General features: G+C 52.1%; 1 protein-coding gene across 13 annotated transcripts in view; it reads left to right on the top strand.

The window, feature by feature from the left end:
* ARSG (arylsulfatase G) overlaps positions 1 to 19944 on the top strand; it is a 107062-nt gene that overhangs the window by 50388 nt on the left and 36730 nt on the right. For 10 of the 13 annotated variants that reach the window (XM_042916502.1, XM_042916503.1, XM_042916500.1 and 7 more), the window contains exons 3-7: positions 10662 to 10849; positions 13963 to 14010; positions 15869 to 15986; positions 16409 to 16537; positions 18272 to 18409. In XM_042916502.1, coding sequence (XP_042772436.1) covers positions 10662 to 10849; positions 13963 to 14010; positions 15869 to 15986; positions 16409 to 16537; positions 18272 to 18409 — 621 coding nt within the window. The remainder of the gene's footprint in view (positions 1 to 10661; positions 10850 to 13962; positions 14011 to 15868; positions 15987 to 16408; positions 16538 to 18271; positions 18410 to 19944) is intronic. The other 3 variants (XM_042916506.1, XM_042916507.1, XM_042916505.1) reach the window with 2 other exon arrangements.

Consider the following 19944-nt stretch of genomic DNA (forward strand, 5'->3'; position numbering starts at 1 on the left):
GGTTGGATTCTGACTAGCCCTGCCTGGGTCATGGTCCTCGAGGATGAGGGACGAGAGGTGGTGTTACTCTGCTTAGCCCACGGCAGGGTCTTGTGCCCATGGTGGGGTGGGTGGGGTGTGGGGCACAGACGCTGTTAGACGAACGTCTATGTTCAGACACGAAAAGGCCGCAAGGAAGTTTCACGGGCTCCGGAACTCAAAGTCCAGGCTCATCCTCCCGGGGGTGGGGTGGGGGAGGCAAAATGGTGCCAGTGCTGGCTCGCGGAGGATAGGTGGGCATGTGGACGGGCAAGAGGACGGGGCAGGCTCTCTGGGCCGAGGCGCAGGAAGTCGAGGTGCTGGGTTGGAGAGGTGCGTGTGGGACGTGAGGCGGGGAGGGATGCCAGACGTCCCGGGGCTTCGTGGGGTGATGTGTTCACATCCTCGCACGGCCATAACCAAGTGCGACAAACCGGACGGCTTTATTTATTTATTTATTTTTAATTTTTTTTAAGTTTATTTATTTTTGGGACAGAGAGAGACAGAGCATGAATGGGGGAGGGTCAGAGAGAGAAGGAGACACAGAATCTGAAACAGGCTCCAGGCTCCGAGCTGTCAGCACAGAGCCCGACGTGGGGCTCGAACTCACGGACCGCGAGATCATGACCTGAGCCGAGGTCAGACGCTCAACCGACTGAGCCACCCAGGCACCCCTCTCTCCCCCTCTTATAAGGATACCAGTTACGTGAGGTTAAGGATTCACCCTAATCCAGCATGATCTCACCTTAACTAACTACATCTTCAGTGTAACCATCCAATGAGGTCACGTTCTGGGGCTCGGGGGTTAGAACTTCAATGTGCCTTTTTGGGGGACACGATTCAACCCACATCGGGCAGCGATGAGTCAGAAGCCTGAAGAAGTGGGTTGAGCCAGAGCATGGGGGGTTATGGTGGCCACACAGAAGGAAGTCACTGAAGACTTGGGGTCCAGGGACGGCATGACCCACTGGCATGTTAGCATGGGCTGGAGAGAGCGAGCCTGGCGTCTTGGAAGGTCACTGAAGTGGTTCGGACGAGGGACAACAGCCATATTGATCTTGGGTGGCATCGTTTGGAATGGGAGCTGCTGAAAGAGGGGGAGGTGGGAGACAGACTGGAAGGTGATGCCTCAGTTTCCAGCCGGGTTTACTGGGAGGGAGGCAGACGTGAGGTCTCGGAGAAAGGACTCTGAGCTTGGTTCTGTGCCCATCGAGGCCGAGGTGACGTGTGCCATAACCTGTGGCAGTGAGCCTGATGCCTGCATGGTGGCAACAGCAGCCAAGCGGCCTGGAATCCCGCCCATTGGTTCCCAGCTTCCGTGCTATCCTACCTGCCTGGGGCGCCCTCTGCCTCCCCATGTAGCGAATGAGGACACGAATTACCTTGACTACCACAAGTTTGCAAAAGCCTACTCTCCACCTGGAGCTCTGCTAGGTGGTTTGTGCACATTGTCCCACTGAATCCCTCAAATGAGCTGGGGAAGTAGGTGTGTTAGGCCCGTTTTGCAGAGGAAGATACTGAGGCCTAGATGCCGTTACCTGTCTAGTCTCACACCAGAGCGGTGGGGGGGAGGCTGGGATTGAACCCAGCTTCGTTTGTCCAAACAAACCCTTCCTATCACTCTCCCTCTGCCTCCCACAGCACTTTTCTTTGTACTTCTCAGATGGGGCCCGTCTTATTTTGTCTCCTTACCCACATGTCTTGACACTCTGAAGTGTGAGCTACTTGCTGGAAAGGGCTATGGGTTCCTCCCTGAGCTCCCCCAGCAAGCTCTGCTGTGGTTAGCGGAACTCCAGCGAGGCTCCTGGGCAGTTAGAGGTGACAATCCTGGCACCCTACCCCAAGGACTGTCTCCATGTGCTCTCGGGGGAGTGCTTTCCCTGGAATGGTGCACACAGCTGGGGTAAGACTGCCCTGGGGCCTCCAGTTGCCCCGGGGCCCCACCGGGCTGCCCCTGGGGCCGAGAGGAACCCGATCTTGGAAAACTGGGGCCCGGTTGGCCCTTTCTGTGTGCTCCAGCTCCAGGCTGGGCAGCTCCGACGGAGGGCCTGCAGACCACGAAAATGACTTTGGATCTACTTAGACTGCGATGAGAGCCCGCGAGAGGGTTTCCAGCCAGGAATTAATGTTAGTCGATAAACAGGTTTTGAGATTACTTCAGCTGCCCCTTGGGGGAGAGTGGGGGAGGGAGAATTGAGGGCGGGAATGGAAGCGGGGAACAGGGTTCCCACATGCAGCTGGACAGATTGTGCACTGCTCAACTCCGGACAGCAGTGTGAATGGCACCCCCTGGGGTTATACACCACGGTGGCCCTGGGGAAGACAATACAGACCATGGTAGTGGTCTGGGTGCAGGATGATAGAAGCCTGGACTAGGATGTTAGCAGGTAGGTGGAGAGAAATGGGTAGATTCTGGGTACGGTTGGAAGAAGGGTCTTTTCAAGAATGTGCTAGTACTTTGGCTGTGGAGGGGGAGGGGAAGAGAGGAATCGGGGTGAGGCGTTTGGACCAAGTGACTGAGTGGGAGGCAGTGCTGTTCACTGAGATAGGGGACACTGGAAGGGGAGGGCGGGTGTGCAGGCATGAATCTCGAGCAGAACCGGATAAACTTGCAGAGACTGGCAGACAAACCACCGCGTGGTACATGGGAGCGACGTCTGGGGCCCGAGGCCAGTGGGCCTTTCTCTTCTTGCTCTGGGAAGCCCAGTGGCCCGAGAGGGGACGGGGGTTCGAGACGCAACCGACGCTGCTGGGCGGGGCCAGCCGTGTGGGCGGGTGACCCGCGCGGCCACACGGGGGGCTCCGTGCTTTCGGAGGGCCCCTCGCTTGGTTGAAAGCTCTCTCGTTGCCGTCTTGAAATGCCTGGTCCGTTTCCAACAAGGGCTCCCTCGTCTTCTTTTGCACAGGGCCCTGCAAACTGTGCAGCTGGTTCTGTTGTGGGAAAGAGCTGACCCCCACAGGCTTGGGCCAGCCCGTACATTCAACCCAGAATGAGTCCCGGGGCAGCAGACGCTCTGGACCCAAAGCGTGTCGAGTGCCTGGGGTGTAGTGAGTGCTTTGGAAGCGTTTGCCGCGAGGGGTACGGATTATCACAAGGGGCGGTGAGGATGGTGAGCGGGGAGCGTCCTGCACCTTCCAACTCGGGGAGGAGGGCAGGATAGGCTGGGTAGAGATGATCGTTTGTCTTGGGAGCAAAAGCGTGATCTGCGAGGTGCAACCTGGTTTGGGATTCTAAGAGTGGGGGCTACCGACTGCCCCCCCAACACCCAGGACCTTTGTGGCCCCAGGATGTCTGGCAGGTGGGGATGCTTTGGAGGAGTCCCGGAGATGCGCACACAGGGGAGTTGCACATGCTTCCTCCTGGGCTCCCCGAGACAGACAGCCGCCTCGCCGTGGAGCTGGCCGTGCGTGTTGGGGCACAGACCTTCCGTGCCCTCGTTCTGTCGGATGAAGGCAGCCCGCAACCTGCTCCCCAGAGCAGCTGCAGGGCCGGGCCTGCACCTCTTCGGGCTCTCACGGCTCCCTCGTGATGTCCCTTCTGTGCCACTTGTTGCCTTGAAACACGGCGTTAGGGAATTACCCCATCTCCTGGGTGAACTCTGTGGGGCGGAGGCTGTGGGAACCAGCTGGTGTGGGCCAAGGGTGCCTGGAGCGGGGGAAACCCGGTGGAGAACTGTTCTTTCCAGAAGCACCAGTTCCCGGAACCATGGCTGTCGCACGCGGCCTCCCGTTTCCAGGCAGGACTCGGGTGAGACCAGACGTTCAGGTGCCTGGTGTTTCTCTGGAAGGTTATCAGGACTGGAAACTCCCGGGCCAAACCCGAATCGATCGATCACGTCAGGGTTTTGTCATCTTTTCTCCAGAAGCTCCTCTGAGGCCCCGTTAGCAATTCTGTCAGCTGCATTTTGACACAGGTGTGCCTGTGCGCACATGCCTGCGTGAGCCATGCCAGTCTTCGGATGATGAAGCCTCAAAGCCTCGTCTTGTGCCAACACCCTGTGCCGCCTCCCTCACCCTGGGTCTGGGGGGGGGGTGCCGGGCACGTTTCCTTTCTGCGTAAGAAGCTCACTCCGTCTCCTCCACCCACTGTGGAGGGGGTGTCTCCCGGCCCCTTCCCTTTGGCTTTGCAGGCAAGCTCTGGAGTTCCTAGCGGGGACAGTGCGGTTAAACGGCACACGCATGGGGTTTGGAATTGGACGGGCGTGAGTTGGAAGACCGCCCTTGGATACCTGGCTTCGTGGTGTAAGGCTGAGGGCAGGGGTGGAGCAGAGTGCCTGGGGACACGCTGTGTCTCTCCCGTGTCCCACTGCCTCGGTTTCCCCATCTGTAACGGGAGTCCTTACAATACACATCCTACAGGCTGCTGTGTTAGACAAGTTAACACACGTAAAGGGCCATGTCCACAGTTAGCGCTAAGTATGTGCTTATGACCGTCCCTAGTGAAGTAGAAATGACCTCATAAGGCTTTTGTTCAGAAAGTAAACTGTAAGGTCATCGAGGACGGAGACTGTACCTTTGCTTCCTTAGCACCTAACAGAGCTGCCCCGGCTTGCTGCTTGCCGGTATCTTGGGAATAAAAGGAAAGAAATGATAGATCACCACCTTGGTTTTGAATGAGTATTTTCTCCGGGAGCCTGGGTGGCCCAGTCGGTTAAGCGCCCGACTTCGGCTCAGGTCATGATCTCGCGGTTCGTGGGTTCGAGCCCCCATCGGGCTCTGGGCTGACAGCTCAGAGCCTGGAGCCTGTTTCAGATTCTGTGTCTGCCTCTCTCTCTGCCCCTCCCCCACTTTCTCTCTCTCTCTCTCTCTTTTTCTCTCTCTCAAAAATAAATAAAAGGTTAAATGAGTATTTTCTCATCCGAAGAACTACAGATCTGACAGCCAGCTTAAGGGGCCTTTTCTCCTACCTGAGACATTCTCTTCAGGCGTTTTCCTCTTAGTCTGTAAGATTTGGGTTTTGTTTTTTTTTTTTTAATTGAAGTGAAATTCACATGACCTAAAATGAACCATTTTAAAGCGAACAATTCAGTGACAATTAGTACGTTTAAAAATTTTTTTTTAATGTTTTATTTATTTTTGAGACAGAGAGAGACAGAGCATGAGCAGGGGAGGGGCAGAGAGAGAGGGAGACACAGAATTGGAAGCAGGCTCCAGGCCCTGAGCTGTCAGCACAGAGCCCGACGTGGGGCTCGAACTCACGGACCACAAGGTCATGACCTGAGCTGAAGTTGGATGCTTAACCTACCGAGCCAGCCAGGCACCCCGATGTTTATTTATTTTTGAGAAAGAGAGAGAACAGGCAGAGGAGGGGCAGAGGAGGGAGACTAGAGGATCCAAAGCAGACTCCACGCCGACAGCAGAGAGGCTGACTCAGGGCTCGATCCCATGAACTGTGAGATTCCGACCTGAGCCCAAACTAAGAGTCGGACGCTTAACCTAGGGAACCACCAGACGCCCCTAGGCTTGAGTGTAATATTTTTTTAAAAGATGGAGAAAAAAGGAAAGAAACAAGAAAAGAGGAAACCACCGTGTTGCTGGCGGGGTTGCAGACCTCACTGCTCTTTAGGGCCAGCACCTCTGCAAATGCCAAGGTCATGGCGAAGGGCAGGGTGTTCAGGGCCCTGCTGGCTGTACCCAGGCTGGGGGGTCGCTCCGGAGGGCGTCTCTGAGGGACGAGGGACGTGAAAACATTATAGACTCGTAAGGGCTTTCTCTTTAGTAGAGTTGGTCCTCGTAGGGGGGAGAGAGGCTGCAGGTGGAGTCCCTTTATTTACTTATTTTTAAATGTTTTATTTATTTTTAAGAGACAGGGCACGCAAGCAGGCAGGGGCAGAGAGAGAGGGGGACAGAGGATCCAAGCAGGCTCCGCGTCGACAGCAGAGAGCCTGATGCGGGGCTCAAACGCACAAACCTTGAGATCATGACCTGAAGTCATGACTCTTAGCCCACACTGACTGAGCCACCCAGGCGCCCCAGGTGGAGTCCCTTCTAAACCCTGTTTTAACCCTCTCTGCCCCAAGTCTTCTGACCGAATTGCTGGATCTGAGTGAGAGGCAGGGATTTGTACGCATTTCCCCATTTTCTTGCCCCAGCTGGCCTCTGCGGGGGCACAGAAAACAAGGAACTGTCCCCAGGCTGGTCTAAGCCCCTGAGCAAGTACTGCCCCGGGCAGGAGGACTGCCTGGGCAAATGGCCGGTCCTGGTCTAGAGCTGCTGTCACTGGGTTTGGGGACCACCGCCGTCCAGGTCTGGGGTTATGGCGGAGACCTGAGGCTATAGTGCAGGTGGCAGGTGCTGACCCAGACTCTGGCGTGTGGGGGAGGAGTGTTTAAACGTGACTGCTCTCTGTGACCTCATCCCCTGCTTTCACATGGGTCCCCGATGTCACATCTCTTCGTGACACTTCGATGAGCAAACTCCACGTCAGCATGTTATCTTTAAAACTGTTGGGAAGGTGCCACTTTTGGTGACATCCCACCCCACCCCCCACTTCCCAGTAATGGTTAATTTGAGGTTTGGTTACATTTTCTATTTAAAAAAAAATTTTTTTTTAACATATACTCATTTTTGAGAGAGAAACAGAGCCTGAGTGGGAGAGGGGCAGAGAGAAAAGGAGACAAAGAATTCGAAGCAGGCTCCAGGCCCTGAGCTGTCAGCACAGAGCCCGACGCGGGGCTCGAACTCACGGGCCGTGAGATCATGACCTGAGCCGAAGTCGGTGCTCAACCGGCTGAGCCACCCAGGCGCCCCGAGGTTGGGCTACATTTTCAATGAAGTTGTTGGGAAGGAAAGACCCTTCTCTTCCCCTCTCCTCCCCCCTCCCCGTTCTCCCTCCTCCCCTCCACCCTGTATTTGTGTGTTTTTTTTTTCAATATATGAAATTTATTGTCAAATTGGTTTCCATACAACACCCAGTGCTCATCCCAAAAGGCCCTCCACCCTGTATTTGTAGAGCCCAGTTTTAGGAGCCCGAGATAAGCGGTGAGCGACAGGCAAAGCCTTCCTCCCAGGGAGCTTGCATGGAGGGAAGTTGGCCCAGAAAGAAAGGACATAAAAATAAACCAGGTAATTCGGGTTGGGATCAGTGTTACCAACTATGCACTCAGGGTGCCTGATGAGAGGGCAGCGGAGGCCCCCTTGCGGGAAAACTGAACGGGGAGGATGGGCCACGCAAAGGTCTGGGTGAGCGTGCCAGGTGCAGGCCGACCTTGGGAAGGAGCTGGCAATCTGCAGATCCTAAAAAAGACCCAGAAGCCCCCTGTGCTGGAGCCCGAGGGAGGAAGGGAGGGAGAGGCCCGAAAGGTGGACTGAGAGGGAGCGGGCTTTCAGGGCACACCAGGCAATCGTTTTAGAGTATTAAGCAGTGGTCAGAGGAGCACTTTTAAAGGCCCCCCACCCCCCTCCTCCCGGCCCCTAGGTGAGGATGGGTCATATGTGGAGAGGAGGAGAGAGGCACTGAGCCCGGCTTTGCTCTGCTGACCTGGCGCCTGTGGGCCAGTCCCTTATCCACCCCAGGACCTTGGGCTTCGCTCTGCCCAGCATGGCTGAGCTCACCCGCCGGGCTCCCAGCAGCCTGGATGCACATGGTTCTGAGGTGCTTACCTGACCTTTAAGCCACCTGTCCTCCCTGCCCTCCCGGCCAGCCTGGCCACCCATCCTGTCACAGCTCTGCTCATTCTAGACTCCAGATTGTCATCCTTTTGAAACTTTTAATATTAAATATTAATATTAAGTCTTAATATTAAAAATCTTCAATATAAAGGAAAATGAAAAGGACAGTATACTCAGTTGTTATTAGCATTTTGCCATTTTTATTTGTACTCGCTCTCCCTATAAAGAAGGTGGGGTTTTTTTTGAGTCATTCGAAGGGTGTAGATATTATGCTCTTTTATTATAAACACTATAGCATACATCTCTCAAGAATAAAAACATTCTTGGGGCGCCTCAGTTAAGCATCTGACTTCGGCTCAAGTCATGATCTCACGGTTCGTGAGTTGCAGCCCCATACTGGGCTCTGGGCTGACAGCTCAGAGCCCGGAGCCTGCTTCGGATTCTGTGTCTGCCTCTCTCTCTGCCCCTCCCCCACTCACGCTCTGTGTGTCTGTCTGTGTCTCTCTCTCAAAAAAAAGAATACCAGCATTCTTTTTTTTTTTTTTTTTTTTTTTTTAACGTTTATTTATTTTTGAGACAGAGAGAGACAGAGCATGAACGGGGGAGGGTCAGAGAGAGGGAGACACAGAATCCGAAACAGGCTCCAGGCCCTGAGCTGTCAGCACAGAGCCCGACGCGGGGCTCGAACTCACGGACCGCGAGATCATGACCTGAGCCGAAGTCAGCTGCTTAACCGACTGAGCCACCCAGGCGCCCCAAGAATACCAGCATTCTTAATGTAATAAAAACTTTCTTTTTTTTTTTTTAAGTTTATTTATTTTGAGAAAGAATGTACACGCGTGCATGCATGAGTCAGGGAGGGGCAGAGACATAGGGAGAGAGAAAGAATACCAAGCAGGCTCCTCCCTCTCCCTGTCAGCCCAGAGCCCCGACGTGGGGTTTGATCTCATGAAATGTGAGATTATGACGGGAGCCAAAATCAAGAGTCTGATGCTTAACCAACTGAGCTTAACCAAGTGGGCCCCTAAAATCTTTCTGAACGTAGTAAAAATATATTCTAAATGTAATAAAAATGTCTATTTTTGTATTATGTAATAGACAATGGAAGATTATTTAGCTGTAAAAGAAGGAAATCTGCCGTTTTGACAACGTGGGTGGACCTTGTAGACATTATGCTAGGTAAAAGGAGTGAGACAAAGACAAATATTATATGATCTCACTTATATGTGGAATCTAAAAAAAAAAAAAAAAAAAAAAAAAAAGAAGTTCTAGATGCAGAGAACAGAGTGGTGGTTGCCAGGGGTAGGGGTGGGGGAAATGGGTGAAGGGGTCCAAAGGTGCAAACTTCCAGTCATGAGATAAGTAAGCTCTAAGGCACGGAACTCACAGCACGGTGACTATAATTAACAACACTGTCTTGTGCGTCTGAAGGTTGATAAGAGAGCAGATCTTAAAAATTCTCATCACGCACACACACAAAGGGTAGCTATGTGTGAAGTGCGGTCTGTTCACCAGACTTATTGTGGGTATCGTTTCCCAGTAAATACATGTGTCAAATCATTATGTTGTACGCCTTCAGTGAATACAATGTTATATGCCAATACAACCGGAAGAAAAAAAAGAACAAAAACATTCCTCTACGTGGCTGTAATCCAGAAAATGGACAACGATCCCCCCCATGGCATCTTACAGGCAGCTCCTATCGAGTTTCCCTAATTATCCCCCAAATGTGCTCTTGGCACGTTTGAACTGGAATCCAGCCAAGGGTCACGTATTACATTTGGGTTGTCTCTTTAGTGTCCTTTAGTGTAGAATATCCCCCACTATGCCACTTTTTGCTCGGATATTGACTTTTTGAAGAACTACACCAGTTGTGGTGGAATGTCGTAGAATGTTGTCAGATGGTTTGTTAAGATGATTTCCTTGTGGTGTCAGTTAATCTGTTCTGTCAGCTGTATTTCCTGTAACCTGGAAATTAGGTCCAGAGGCATGATGAGGTTCAGGTTCAATGCTCTTGATAAGAATCCTTGATGATATCAACTTCACATAATCCCGTCGGGAGACCCACGTGGCCAGTTGCGACATTAAGTTTAATCACGTTCCTTGAGGGCAAGAAAATGGCTAGACTTCTTTTATATTTCTCCACAATGTCTAAAAAAAAAAGGCTGGGCATCCAGTAATGTGTAGTAGATACAGCCGATTCTTGTCATTGGCAATAGTTACTCTATAAAGTCACCATGAACGCTGGATCGCGGAATACTGAACCATTGCTTCTAGGGGATCTGCAGAGTTAGACTCCCGTGAGCCTCTGGTTACATTTTTGCCAACAGATCACTACAGAACCTTGTTTTGTCCTTGTGTGTTTCTGTTTAAAGACGTCTTGTGTACCGTACTGTGGTTTTTGATTCGTTAACACGGAGCTCAGGGCAGACGGCACGGTAACTCGTTCCTGAATGAAGCTTGTCTAACACTTGTGTTTTCTCCATGAGGCACATCACAGCCTTTTGGCACTTGGAAGCGGTAGGCAGCCCTTCAGTCTTACTCTTGGGGACCATTTTACACAGCAAAATCACCAACAGAAAGCACAGAAATGCAAAAACTGTAGCACTCAATGGACGGTGGAAAGGAAGGCACTTGCTCGCAGTACGAGAGCCAAACCAAGGAGGCCGCCTTCTTCAACCTCAGCTAGGGATGTGCGTGTTGCAAGACACAAAGTTTTGGAGCACCTGGGAATATCCACGGGTATTGATTTTAGAGATACAAATTTTAGTGACTGGATGAATGCAAAATGTGGGATCAACAGGATCAACAGGATCCACTAAATATTCTGGATGAAGACAATTTGAGTTAGCTGTGTGACCTTGAATTAGTTGCACGACCCTTCTGACCTTCATTTTCCTAACCTGTCCCTTCACTGGGTGGTCTTGGAGCTCTTCCCAGCCCTGGGATCCTGGGAACTGGGCGGGAATCGAGTTTCTCTCGGTTTGGCTTTCTGGGGATGGAGGGACCCCATCCCCTTTCTTTCTGTGCAGGTTTGTGGATTTCCATGCAGCTGCCTCCACCTGCTCCCCCTCCAGGGCCTCCCTGCTCACCGGACGGCTCGGCCTTCGCAATGGAGTCACGCACAACTTTGCGGTCACTTCCGTGGGGGGTCTTCCGCTCAATGAGACCACCTTGGCTGAGGTGCTGCGGCAAGCTGGCTATGTCACTGGGATGATAGGTAACCCTGGAGCTCCGCAGCCGGGACCCCCACCTCCCATAGCACTTATGGGGTGCCCGCTTTGTGTTTGGGTAGCCCCAACGTGCCACTACCCTCTTCTGTTCATGTCTGCTTTGTTGATTTCCTGCTGTCAGTGTTAGGAAGGCTCTCAGCTATAAGTAACTAAAGAGACCTAACAGGGAACTAAAACCATCAATGGAGCTGTTTTCTTCCCATGGTAACAAGCTTAGAGGTGAGTGATTGCTTTCATTGGCTGGGCGGCTCAAGGAAACCATTTCTGTTTTTTCTGCTCTTTTTGTCCTGCCGCTTGTTGCCTCTTGGTTGCAACAGAGCTGCTCAGTACCATTCACCATAATTTGGCCTCAAGGAAGGAGAAACAGACGGGAGGAGGTGCCAGCCTCCCGTGGCCTCCTGTATTCACTTCTTCTGAGAGAGCAAATCTGTTCTCAGACACTCCCCCTCCCTCCGGGCAGAAAAGCACTTAAATCTTCTCGGTGGATTTCTATGGCCACACCTTGCCGCAGGGAAGGCTGGGAAAACTGGGGTTAGGATTACAAGGATCGACTTGGATTTGGGCACGGGTCTCCGATCCCCTGAACAAAACTGAAGTTCTGTTAGCAGGACAAGTGGGGGCATGGGTGTAAGGTAGGCAAACGGCGGCATCTGCCACGCCATCCAGTGGCTTCCTTTCTTCTTAAATTTCTGTAGGCACCTCTTACTCAACATGTGCTACACGTAGCCAGGTAGTGAGCTAAGTTTTTCTTTGCATCAGGGTAGGGAGATCCCTTGTGAGATGATAATTTCCCCCAGGATGTACGTTAGAAGATTGACTTTCAGACGGTGGAGAGACCTGTTCAGTGTCGCCCACCCTGTCGCAGGAGGATCTAGACAGGTGTGTCTGCCCAGCCTTGCTCCGATGCTTTGCTCCACCTCTGGCCTTCCCTCCAGAGGCCAAGACAACGCAGCAGTCCCAACAGCACCCTTAGGCTGCCTGTGCTTGTTGTTCTGACTTTCCAAGAGCTGGGTCCACTGGGATTCCTGCCTCCCTTCTTACACGACGTGGCAAGGGAGGGTTTCCAACAAACAGGATGGCCGTGAGGGTCCCTGTGGGGGTGTTCTTGATGCCTGGAGCGCCCGTGTTAACCTGTAGGAGGCTCCGGTTTCTGGTGTCGGCCCCACCTTCTCCTCTGGATCGAGGAGCCCCACATACTTTTACAGAAGGTCAGACTGGAGCGTGGCATTCATTCATTGTCCCAGGCGGGCGAGCCCCAGGGGGAGGAGCTATAAGATCTCTCCTTTTCCATCCCTTCCTGCCCGTACGCCGGAGGTATAATTACCCTGAAGCTCCCACGAGGGGCTGAGTATCCTTATTGGCCCCATCACACGCATCCCTGTCGTGGTCACAGCCTGGAAGGGTTTGGCCCCTGGGACTCAGCTGGGCTGTACCTGAGCTGAGTTTGCTGTGGCTTGCCCTTCCCTCTTCATGCCTTTGAACTCCCAGTGAGCCACTGATGGCACATGAACTTTCCCTTCCCCATCCGATCTACCTTTGGCGTCTTAGAGACTGGATATTCGGCCACATTGTGTTGTGATTATGAGTTCCCTGTAAGCATGCTTGTGGGAAAAACAAAAAACCCACCGAAGCGATCTCAACACCGTGGGCACCACCCACGCTTTGCTTCTAACCTTGGTTTAGGGTCTTGTACAGATATCACTAGGTCCTCCTTTTAACTCCTTCCTCATATCTTATATTTCTTCTTTTAACGTTTTTTAAAATTTTTTTTTTTAACGTTTATTTATTTTTGAGACAGAGAGAGACAGAGCATGAACGGGGGAGGGTCAGAGAGAGAGAGGGAGACACAGAATCTGAAACAGGCTCCAGGCTCCGAGCTCTCAGCACAGAGCCCGACGCGGGGCTCGAACTCACGGACCGCGAGATCATGACCTGGGCCGAAGTCGGATGCTTAACCGACTGAGCCACCTTATTTTATAAGGTGCCCCTTATTTTATAGTTCTGTGTAATATATTTTATCTATTTATTAGAATTTTAATAATCTTAGAAACAGCTTAAACATTTTAATATAATTTTGCATTTCCACGTGATGCTTCATCCAAGCCTTCCACATGAGTGCTTAACCCACTTCCCCTCTATCTTATGTTACATTTTTTTTTTCAAACCTACAGAGCAGTTGCAAAAAGGGAATAATAGACACCCCTGTACCCTTTACCTAGATTCCCTGGTTATTACCTTTTGCTACATGCATTTGTCTCTAAAAGAGAGTTTGGTAGTATTTCATCGAGGCCTTGCAAAGTAACTTGCTTCAGCCACAGTCCTGCGGTTGCCTGTTTCTTTCTTTCCCTTGTGCATCATTCGGTGCCGCCGCTGTTAAGATCTGTGTACCGCGTTCTCTGCCCCTTGCCCCGTGGCTGGTTTCCCTGCGATCCCTGCTTCTCAAAGCGGAATTAGCAGGTCAGAAAGCTCAAACGTGGTCAGAGTTTTTGCCACACATCACCCAGTCATTCTCCGCAAAGAAACGCGTTTACAGAGCGAGGCGCAGCCGTGAATTTTAACTTCCTCCTTTGCTGTCCAGGTGAGGGTCTCTTCACTGGGGCAGCAGCAGGCCGGGGTGGGGGGTGGGGAGATGGTCCCTGTGCAGGCTCCGCGGGCTGCTGATGTCGGTCAGAGAGCATGATGAAACCAGGAGGGAACCAGGCATCTCCAAGTCTATCTGGAGCGCGTACCTGTTCTCCCAGCTTCGGCAGGGGCCCCAGCGCAGGAGGGTAGAGCAGGTCCAGTGGGCTACATGGGGTCGCTGTGGGCACTGACTGCTCTTAGAGGAGCAGAAGCTCAGCCTGCTGGCTTCTCTGGGCCCTTGGGAAAGGCTTGTCTTCCTTTTCACTCTGTGCTTTCCTGGGTAGAACCTGACTCATCCTGGCTCCCTCTCAGTCCCAGAGAGCGAGGCTTGGCTTTCACACAGCATTGACAGCCTCTCTTTGCTCGTCCTCAGGAAAGGACAGCACTGATGGGGAACGGAGTATGTGATCAGCTCCCCAAAGGCGCCGGGAGCCCCCATGGGGATTCGTCTGAAAGTCTCTCTCTTGCTTTCCTACAGGCAAATGGCATCTCGGGCACCATGGATCTTACCACCCCAACTTCCGCGGTAAGAATTCTTTGGGGAATTTGTTACCTGGGAAACAGGAAGTAAAGATCTTGGTGTAAAAGGATTCCATTAACATTTAAGCCATCCTGCGCCTGGGGTACCCCTCTCCCGAGTTAGGACGTCTTTATTCACAGGGTCACTTAGGTGCATTTGGGGGACCCAGGGCTCCCCTTGGTGTCATGCCCTTCTCGCGTGGCATCTTTCCTGGACACCCCCCTCTTTGGTGTCTGCTTGCCCTTTCTGGCCTTCCCATCGTGAGCCCATCTGTGGCCACGTCTCAGGGAACATTTGGCCCCGTGAGGTCCAGACATGTCCAGTGTCGTAGCAAGTACAAATTGTCCCGAGGGTTCACAGAAGCAGATCATCAATCCAAACGGGAGATGCTCTCTCTTGCCTTCTTCCTGCAGCCGTTCACCGCCTCAGATTTCCGACGCTCGGGGCCTTGGAGAATAGGCCAAGATCGAGCTGCTTGAGCCAACGATCCTAAAGTCAGTGTGCTGACGGATAAGCTCTCTGAATGTCCAATTCACCGAATTTTCGATGGCTTTCCAAAGTTGTGGTTTTTGCCTCTGCTCTCCCCCTCACCTGCCTCTTCCATTTCATATGAGAGTCCTCCTCGGACTTTCTCTTCAAGGCGGTTGATCATTACGTCAACTTCCGTGGCTTCTCCCCTGTCGCTACTTGGCATGCGCTTCTCTGCTACCCTGCTATTGGAGAAACAAATGGATGGCTTTCTCCTTGAACACGGTTCTCTATTTTGTAGACTTCTCCCCTCCTCCGCCCCAATGTCTCCCTCTATTTCCATGCAATGTTCTCTCCTAGACATGGGGGAACATGTGTGTCTGAAGATCTTTGCGTTTGGAGAATGGCTTTCAGAGAACCAGCCTGCAACCAGCCTTCAGCCTCGGGCTCCCGCTGGGAGAGCACCCTCTCCAACTCCCTCCGCCTCTCCGGTGCTCCGTCCTCCCCTTCTCTTCCCTTGTGCCCCATTTTCCAGTTGGGCTGCCATGGCATCTCCTACATGTGCTTTTTAAGAACGGCAGGTGAAGGAAGTGTGGACCTGGCTTTTCCACTGACTAAAAATTAGTGCAGAACTTACTTTTCCCACTTGGTCTTTCTTCCTCCTTGACAAGTGAGGAGGTTGAACCAGATCAGGGTGTCGACACCTTGAGTGCATATTTCTGGAGTTCCTGTGATGAGGGATACTGAGAGTGGATCTTGCTCAGCAGGAAGTGGTGCCATCTTGGATTCGTGGAGTCTGCCATTGGGACTGAGAAGCGAGAGCACCTGCCATATACTTGTGTCCCTGGACCAGATAGTCTGGAAAGGCCTGCCGACTTGGGCATTCTGAGGTGCCTTGTTTCCTATCTCCACGTTTACTCATATCGCCTCCTGCTTCTTGTATCTCTTCCCTGGTACCCTGTCCTCGTTCTCCATTCCCCGCATCCCCACCTCTTACAGTTTAATCTATATATCTTGCTTCCCCTTCAGTCTCTTGAGGGCAGTCTCTTTTATTCCTTGAAGTACCATGCATGTACTTGATTTTCATCAAATGCTTACTGAGTGTGTTCATAACTGCACTGGGACGGTAGGTGTTCAATAATTCTCTCCACTTCCTCCCACTCTGGGTTAACTCTAATCCCAAGATGTTTTGCAAATCTAGTCTTACAGCCAGAACCCAGCAAAGAGTTTTCTTTGCATACTACAAAGGGATATTAATCAAATCCTCTTTTAATTACATACTCCACAGCACTGCAGTATTAAATCATGGAAAATTAAATTTTTGTCCTGGGTGTAAGAATGCAGGCTCACAGCACAGAAGCCAAGTGGGGGTGCTCACCGATTGCTTCTCTTCCAGGTTTTGATTACTACTTTGGAATCCCATACAGCCACGACATGGGCTGCACCGACACCCCGGGCTACAACCACCCTCCTTGTCCAGCGTGTCCACGGGGGGACGGGGACGGACCGTCAAGGTAATCTGATCCAAGGAACAGAGAGTGGGCTCCAGAGCAAGGTGAAGTCCTAAGGGTGTAGTCCCTCAGGAGGGGGCGGGGAAGGGAAGCCTTAGCTGGCTCATGAATAACACAATAGTTAACATAATAATGGCCGTTTATTGAGAAATTGTCTCGGGCTCTGGAAGCCGTGGGACCACTGTGTGCGGTGGGTATTTATCCTGACCTTGCAAGTAAGGAAACCAGTGAAGGTACAGGGAAGGGCCCGCTTGCCCAGGTCACCCTGGAGCTGTAAGAGGCAGAGACACTGGTTCCCCGTCTGGGTCCCTCTGAGTCTAGAGCCTACTTGCTGCACGAAGGGTGGTCGCTGGCCCAGCAGCGTGACAGTCATCCGGGTGCTTGTTAGAAAAGCAGAATTTCAGACGCCCACCCCTCCATCCCAGGCCTCCCTTTTCACAAGACGCCAGGTGGCTTCGTGTGCACGTCGCAGGGGGAGAAGTGAAGTGCCATACGTCTCGTCGCTGCCCTCCTTACCAGCTGCGGCTCGGGGGGCACATCTGTGGTCACACTTGGTATGACATGTCAGCCGGGCCCCTTTAAATCCATGTTAAATCGAATAGAAAAGAAAAGGGGGGGGGGGTGGCTTAGTGGGAGAGGGGGAAGGGAGATATTTTAGCTGATGGTGGAGTTGCCACAAGGTCATAAAAACCTAAAACACGTGACACCAACGATGGGCGTTAGCATGAGGATGCCCAGTAGAGTCATAACCTTTTCCTCTTTTTCACAGACTGTGGCCCTTGACGACTATTGACCCCAGTCTCACCTTGTCCCCCAAGCTTTTGTAAGGGGGGGCGGGGTTTGCATCAAAGTGTGATGAGGGATTTTCGTCTCTTTCCGATGCTTATCTGCACCATGGGGACAGAGTTCCTCCCGGAGATGGCTCTCGGTACCCTTTCTCTCTCCATGTTTCTCGGCTTCTCTCCTGGTCCCGTGGCGGCCAGGGCAGAGGGCCTCGGTGTTTATGGAGTTGCTAATAAGCCGCACAACGTGCAAAGTGCTAACCATTTGTTGTCTTGTTTGGCCCTTTCAGAGGGCAGGGGCGCGCTGCAGGTGAGGAGTCGGGGTCTGAGAGCTTAGGTGGGGGCGCCTGGGGCTTAGTCAACTAAGCTCCCGACTCTTGATTTCGGCTCAGGTCATGATCTCCCAGTTCATGAGTTTGAGCCCCTCGTCTGGCTCTGCACTGACAGGGCGGAGCCTGCTTGGGATTTTCTGTCTCTCCCTCTCTCTCTGCCCCTCCCCTGCTCCCTCTCTGTCTCTTTCTCAAAAAATAAATAAATAAATAAATAAATCAACTTAAAAAAAATAAAAAAGAATCGACAGGCGCCTGGGTGGCTCAGTTAGTTCAGCATCTGACTTCGGCTCAGGTCGTGATCTCGCGGTCCGTGAGTTCGAGCCCCACGTCGAGCTCCGTGCTGACGGCTCAGAGCCGGGAGCCTGCTTCGGATTCTGCGTCTCCCTCTCTCTCTGCCCCTCCCCTGCTTGCACCTGTGTCTCTCTATCTCTCTCAAAAATAAATAAACATTAAAAGAAAAAAAGAATCTTGCTTTAAAAATTAAAAAAAGCTTAGGTGATTTGCCACGGTCACGGCCAGGGTCCTAATTCAGCCACATGTGTTGGGACATTCACATGCGAGGTTCATCTCCATCTATAAGACCAAGGGCTGAGGGTTTTTTTTTTTTTTCAGGAGATAAAACTGGTTTGACCCCCACTTTTTCCAATGGCTAAAGCTTCTCCCAATTCTCCTAACTTGGTTTGAAACTTTTAAGTTGTCCCTGGCCATCTGTGTTTTTGTTAGATGTCATGTCACACAGAGTCCCGATGGCCGACCTAGGAAAGCACCAAGCATTAGCACCCCATAGATGGAAGGCATCATTTAGGGAGGTCAGTGGAGAGAGCCAGGGATGGGGGCTATTCATTGGCTATGGGACTCTGCTTGAGTAATTTAGTTTGTTTGGACCTCAGTTTCTCTCCTGACAAAATGGGAGGAATGATTTCTGTAGCTCACAGAAGCCTTTGTGAGCTTTGCTGAGTGGCCAGGCCTGTCTGAGGAGCATAAACGTTGTTGGCGGAGAAGAGAAGGTGTTTTATTGGTTTTACCCTTGGAGGAAATGGCAGACTGGACAAATCATCTGGGGCCAGGTTATTGAGTGTTTTGTCTTTACATGTGTTGCTGCATAAAAGCATTTTGTTCTACACCACGGCTGTTTCAGTCGCGGAAATGAATGCTGTCTGTGGTTCCCGCACAGGACCCACGAGAGGGACTGTTACACGGACGTGGCCCTTCCTCTGTACGAAAACCTCAACATCGTGGAGCAGCCGGTGAACCTGAGCGGTCTTGCACAGAAATATGCGGAGAAAGCTACCCAGTTCATCCAACACGCGAGGTAAGGAGTCCCCTGGTCCCCACGTGCTGTCCCCTGGCCTCAGCATTCCTCCCAGCCATGGTGGCATCCCCCTGCCCCACAAAGATGGATACATGCGTGTCCCCTGGACACGAAGCTGGAGAAGAGCCTCCCCTGGAGTCTCCAGGCCTGGGGTAGAAATTCCGCAGGGGTGTTCCCAGAGTTCCTAGGAACCCTCCCATCTCCCTGCTCAGATCACGCTCTGCTGTCCTCTCCTATAAGCTCTGGACGGGAGGGTCTGCCTCTGTATTCTGGGCGCTCAAGGCATTTGTTGATTCGTTAATTGACAGGGTGTATTAGCTTCTTGTTGCTGCTGTAACAAACGTTCCACCACCTTATTGGCTAAAACAACAGCAGTTTATTCTCCTGTAGACCTGGAGGCTGGACACCCAAAATGAGTCTCATGGGGCTAAAATCAAAGGTATCAACACGGCTGTTTCCTTCTGGAGATTCCAGGGGAGAAATGTTTCTTGTCTCTTCTGTCTCCCCCCCCCTTTTTTTTTTTTTAAGTTTACTTATTTATTTTGAGAGAGAGAAAAAGAGCATGCGCACATGGGGGAGGGGCAGAGAGAGCGGGAAAGAGAGAATCCCAAGCGCTTACAGCGCAGAGCCCAGTGTGGGGCTTGATCTCACAAACCGTGAGACTGTGACCCGAGCCGAAATCAAGAGTCGGAGGCTTAACCCACCGAGCCACCCAGGCACCCCGCCTCTTCTGTCTTCTGGTGGCTGCTGGCATCCCTTGGCTTACGGCCACATGATTCTACTCTCCACTTCTGTTGTCCCTTTGCCTTCTTGTCTTCTGTAGTCAAATCTCCCTCTGTCTCCCTCTTTTAAGGACACTTGTGATTATATTTAAGGTCTTCCATAATTATTGTGATTATATATAAGAATCTCCCTATCTCAAGATCTTAATTCAGTGGCATCGCCACTCACAGTTTCCAGCGATGAGACCCTAGATACGTTCGGGGGCCGTTATTCAATATAATGCACATGGGTTGCAAATTCCAGCATCTAGGGGGCCCTGCTCGCTAACCGGACAGAGGGAAGCAGACTGAGTGTAAGGCTTCAGGGAGCGGTGAGCCCTTGAAAGCACAGGCGACACACAAGACACCTGGCCCTTGCGTGAAATCCCCTGATCCCTCAGTGTTAGAAATGACTCGTTAAAAATAACAAAGAGCAGAAACCGTGCCACGGCGTGCGCCCCGGCCCGGTGCAGATACACAGACGGTGGGGGGCAGGCACGTGCCCACACGGTCGCCCCCACCCCATCACTTCAGCCCTGCCCTGAGCCTTCACAGCTGCCTTTTCTCTGGCCTCTCATGAGCCCCTGTGTGGGCGGCTCAACTTTCTCCCAAGACTGCAGACTCCTCCAGGGCAGTGGAACAGCTTCCAGCAGTTTCTCTCGTATGCCCCACAGCCTTAACCTCAGAGGGCAAGAAATAACATGCCGGGTGCCTGTTTGCCTGTGCAGAATAAAAAACAGACTCCACCTGTGGAAAACAGATCACATCAGTCCT

The sequence above is a fragment of the Panthera leo genome, chromosome E1 (genome assembly GCF_018350215.1).
Source record: "Panthera leo isolate Ple1 chromosome E1, P.leo_Ple1_pat1.1, whole genome shotgun sequence".
Lineage (NCBI taxonomy): Eukaryota > Metazoa > Chordata > Mammalia > Carnivora > Felidae > Panthera > Panthera leo.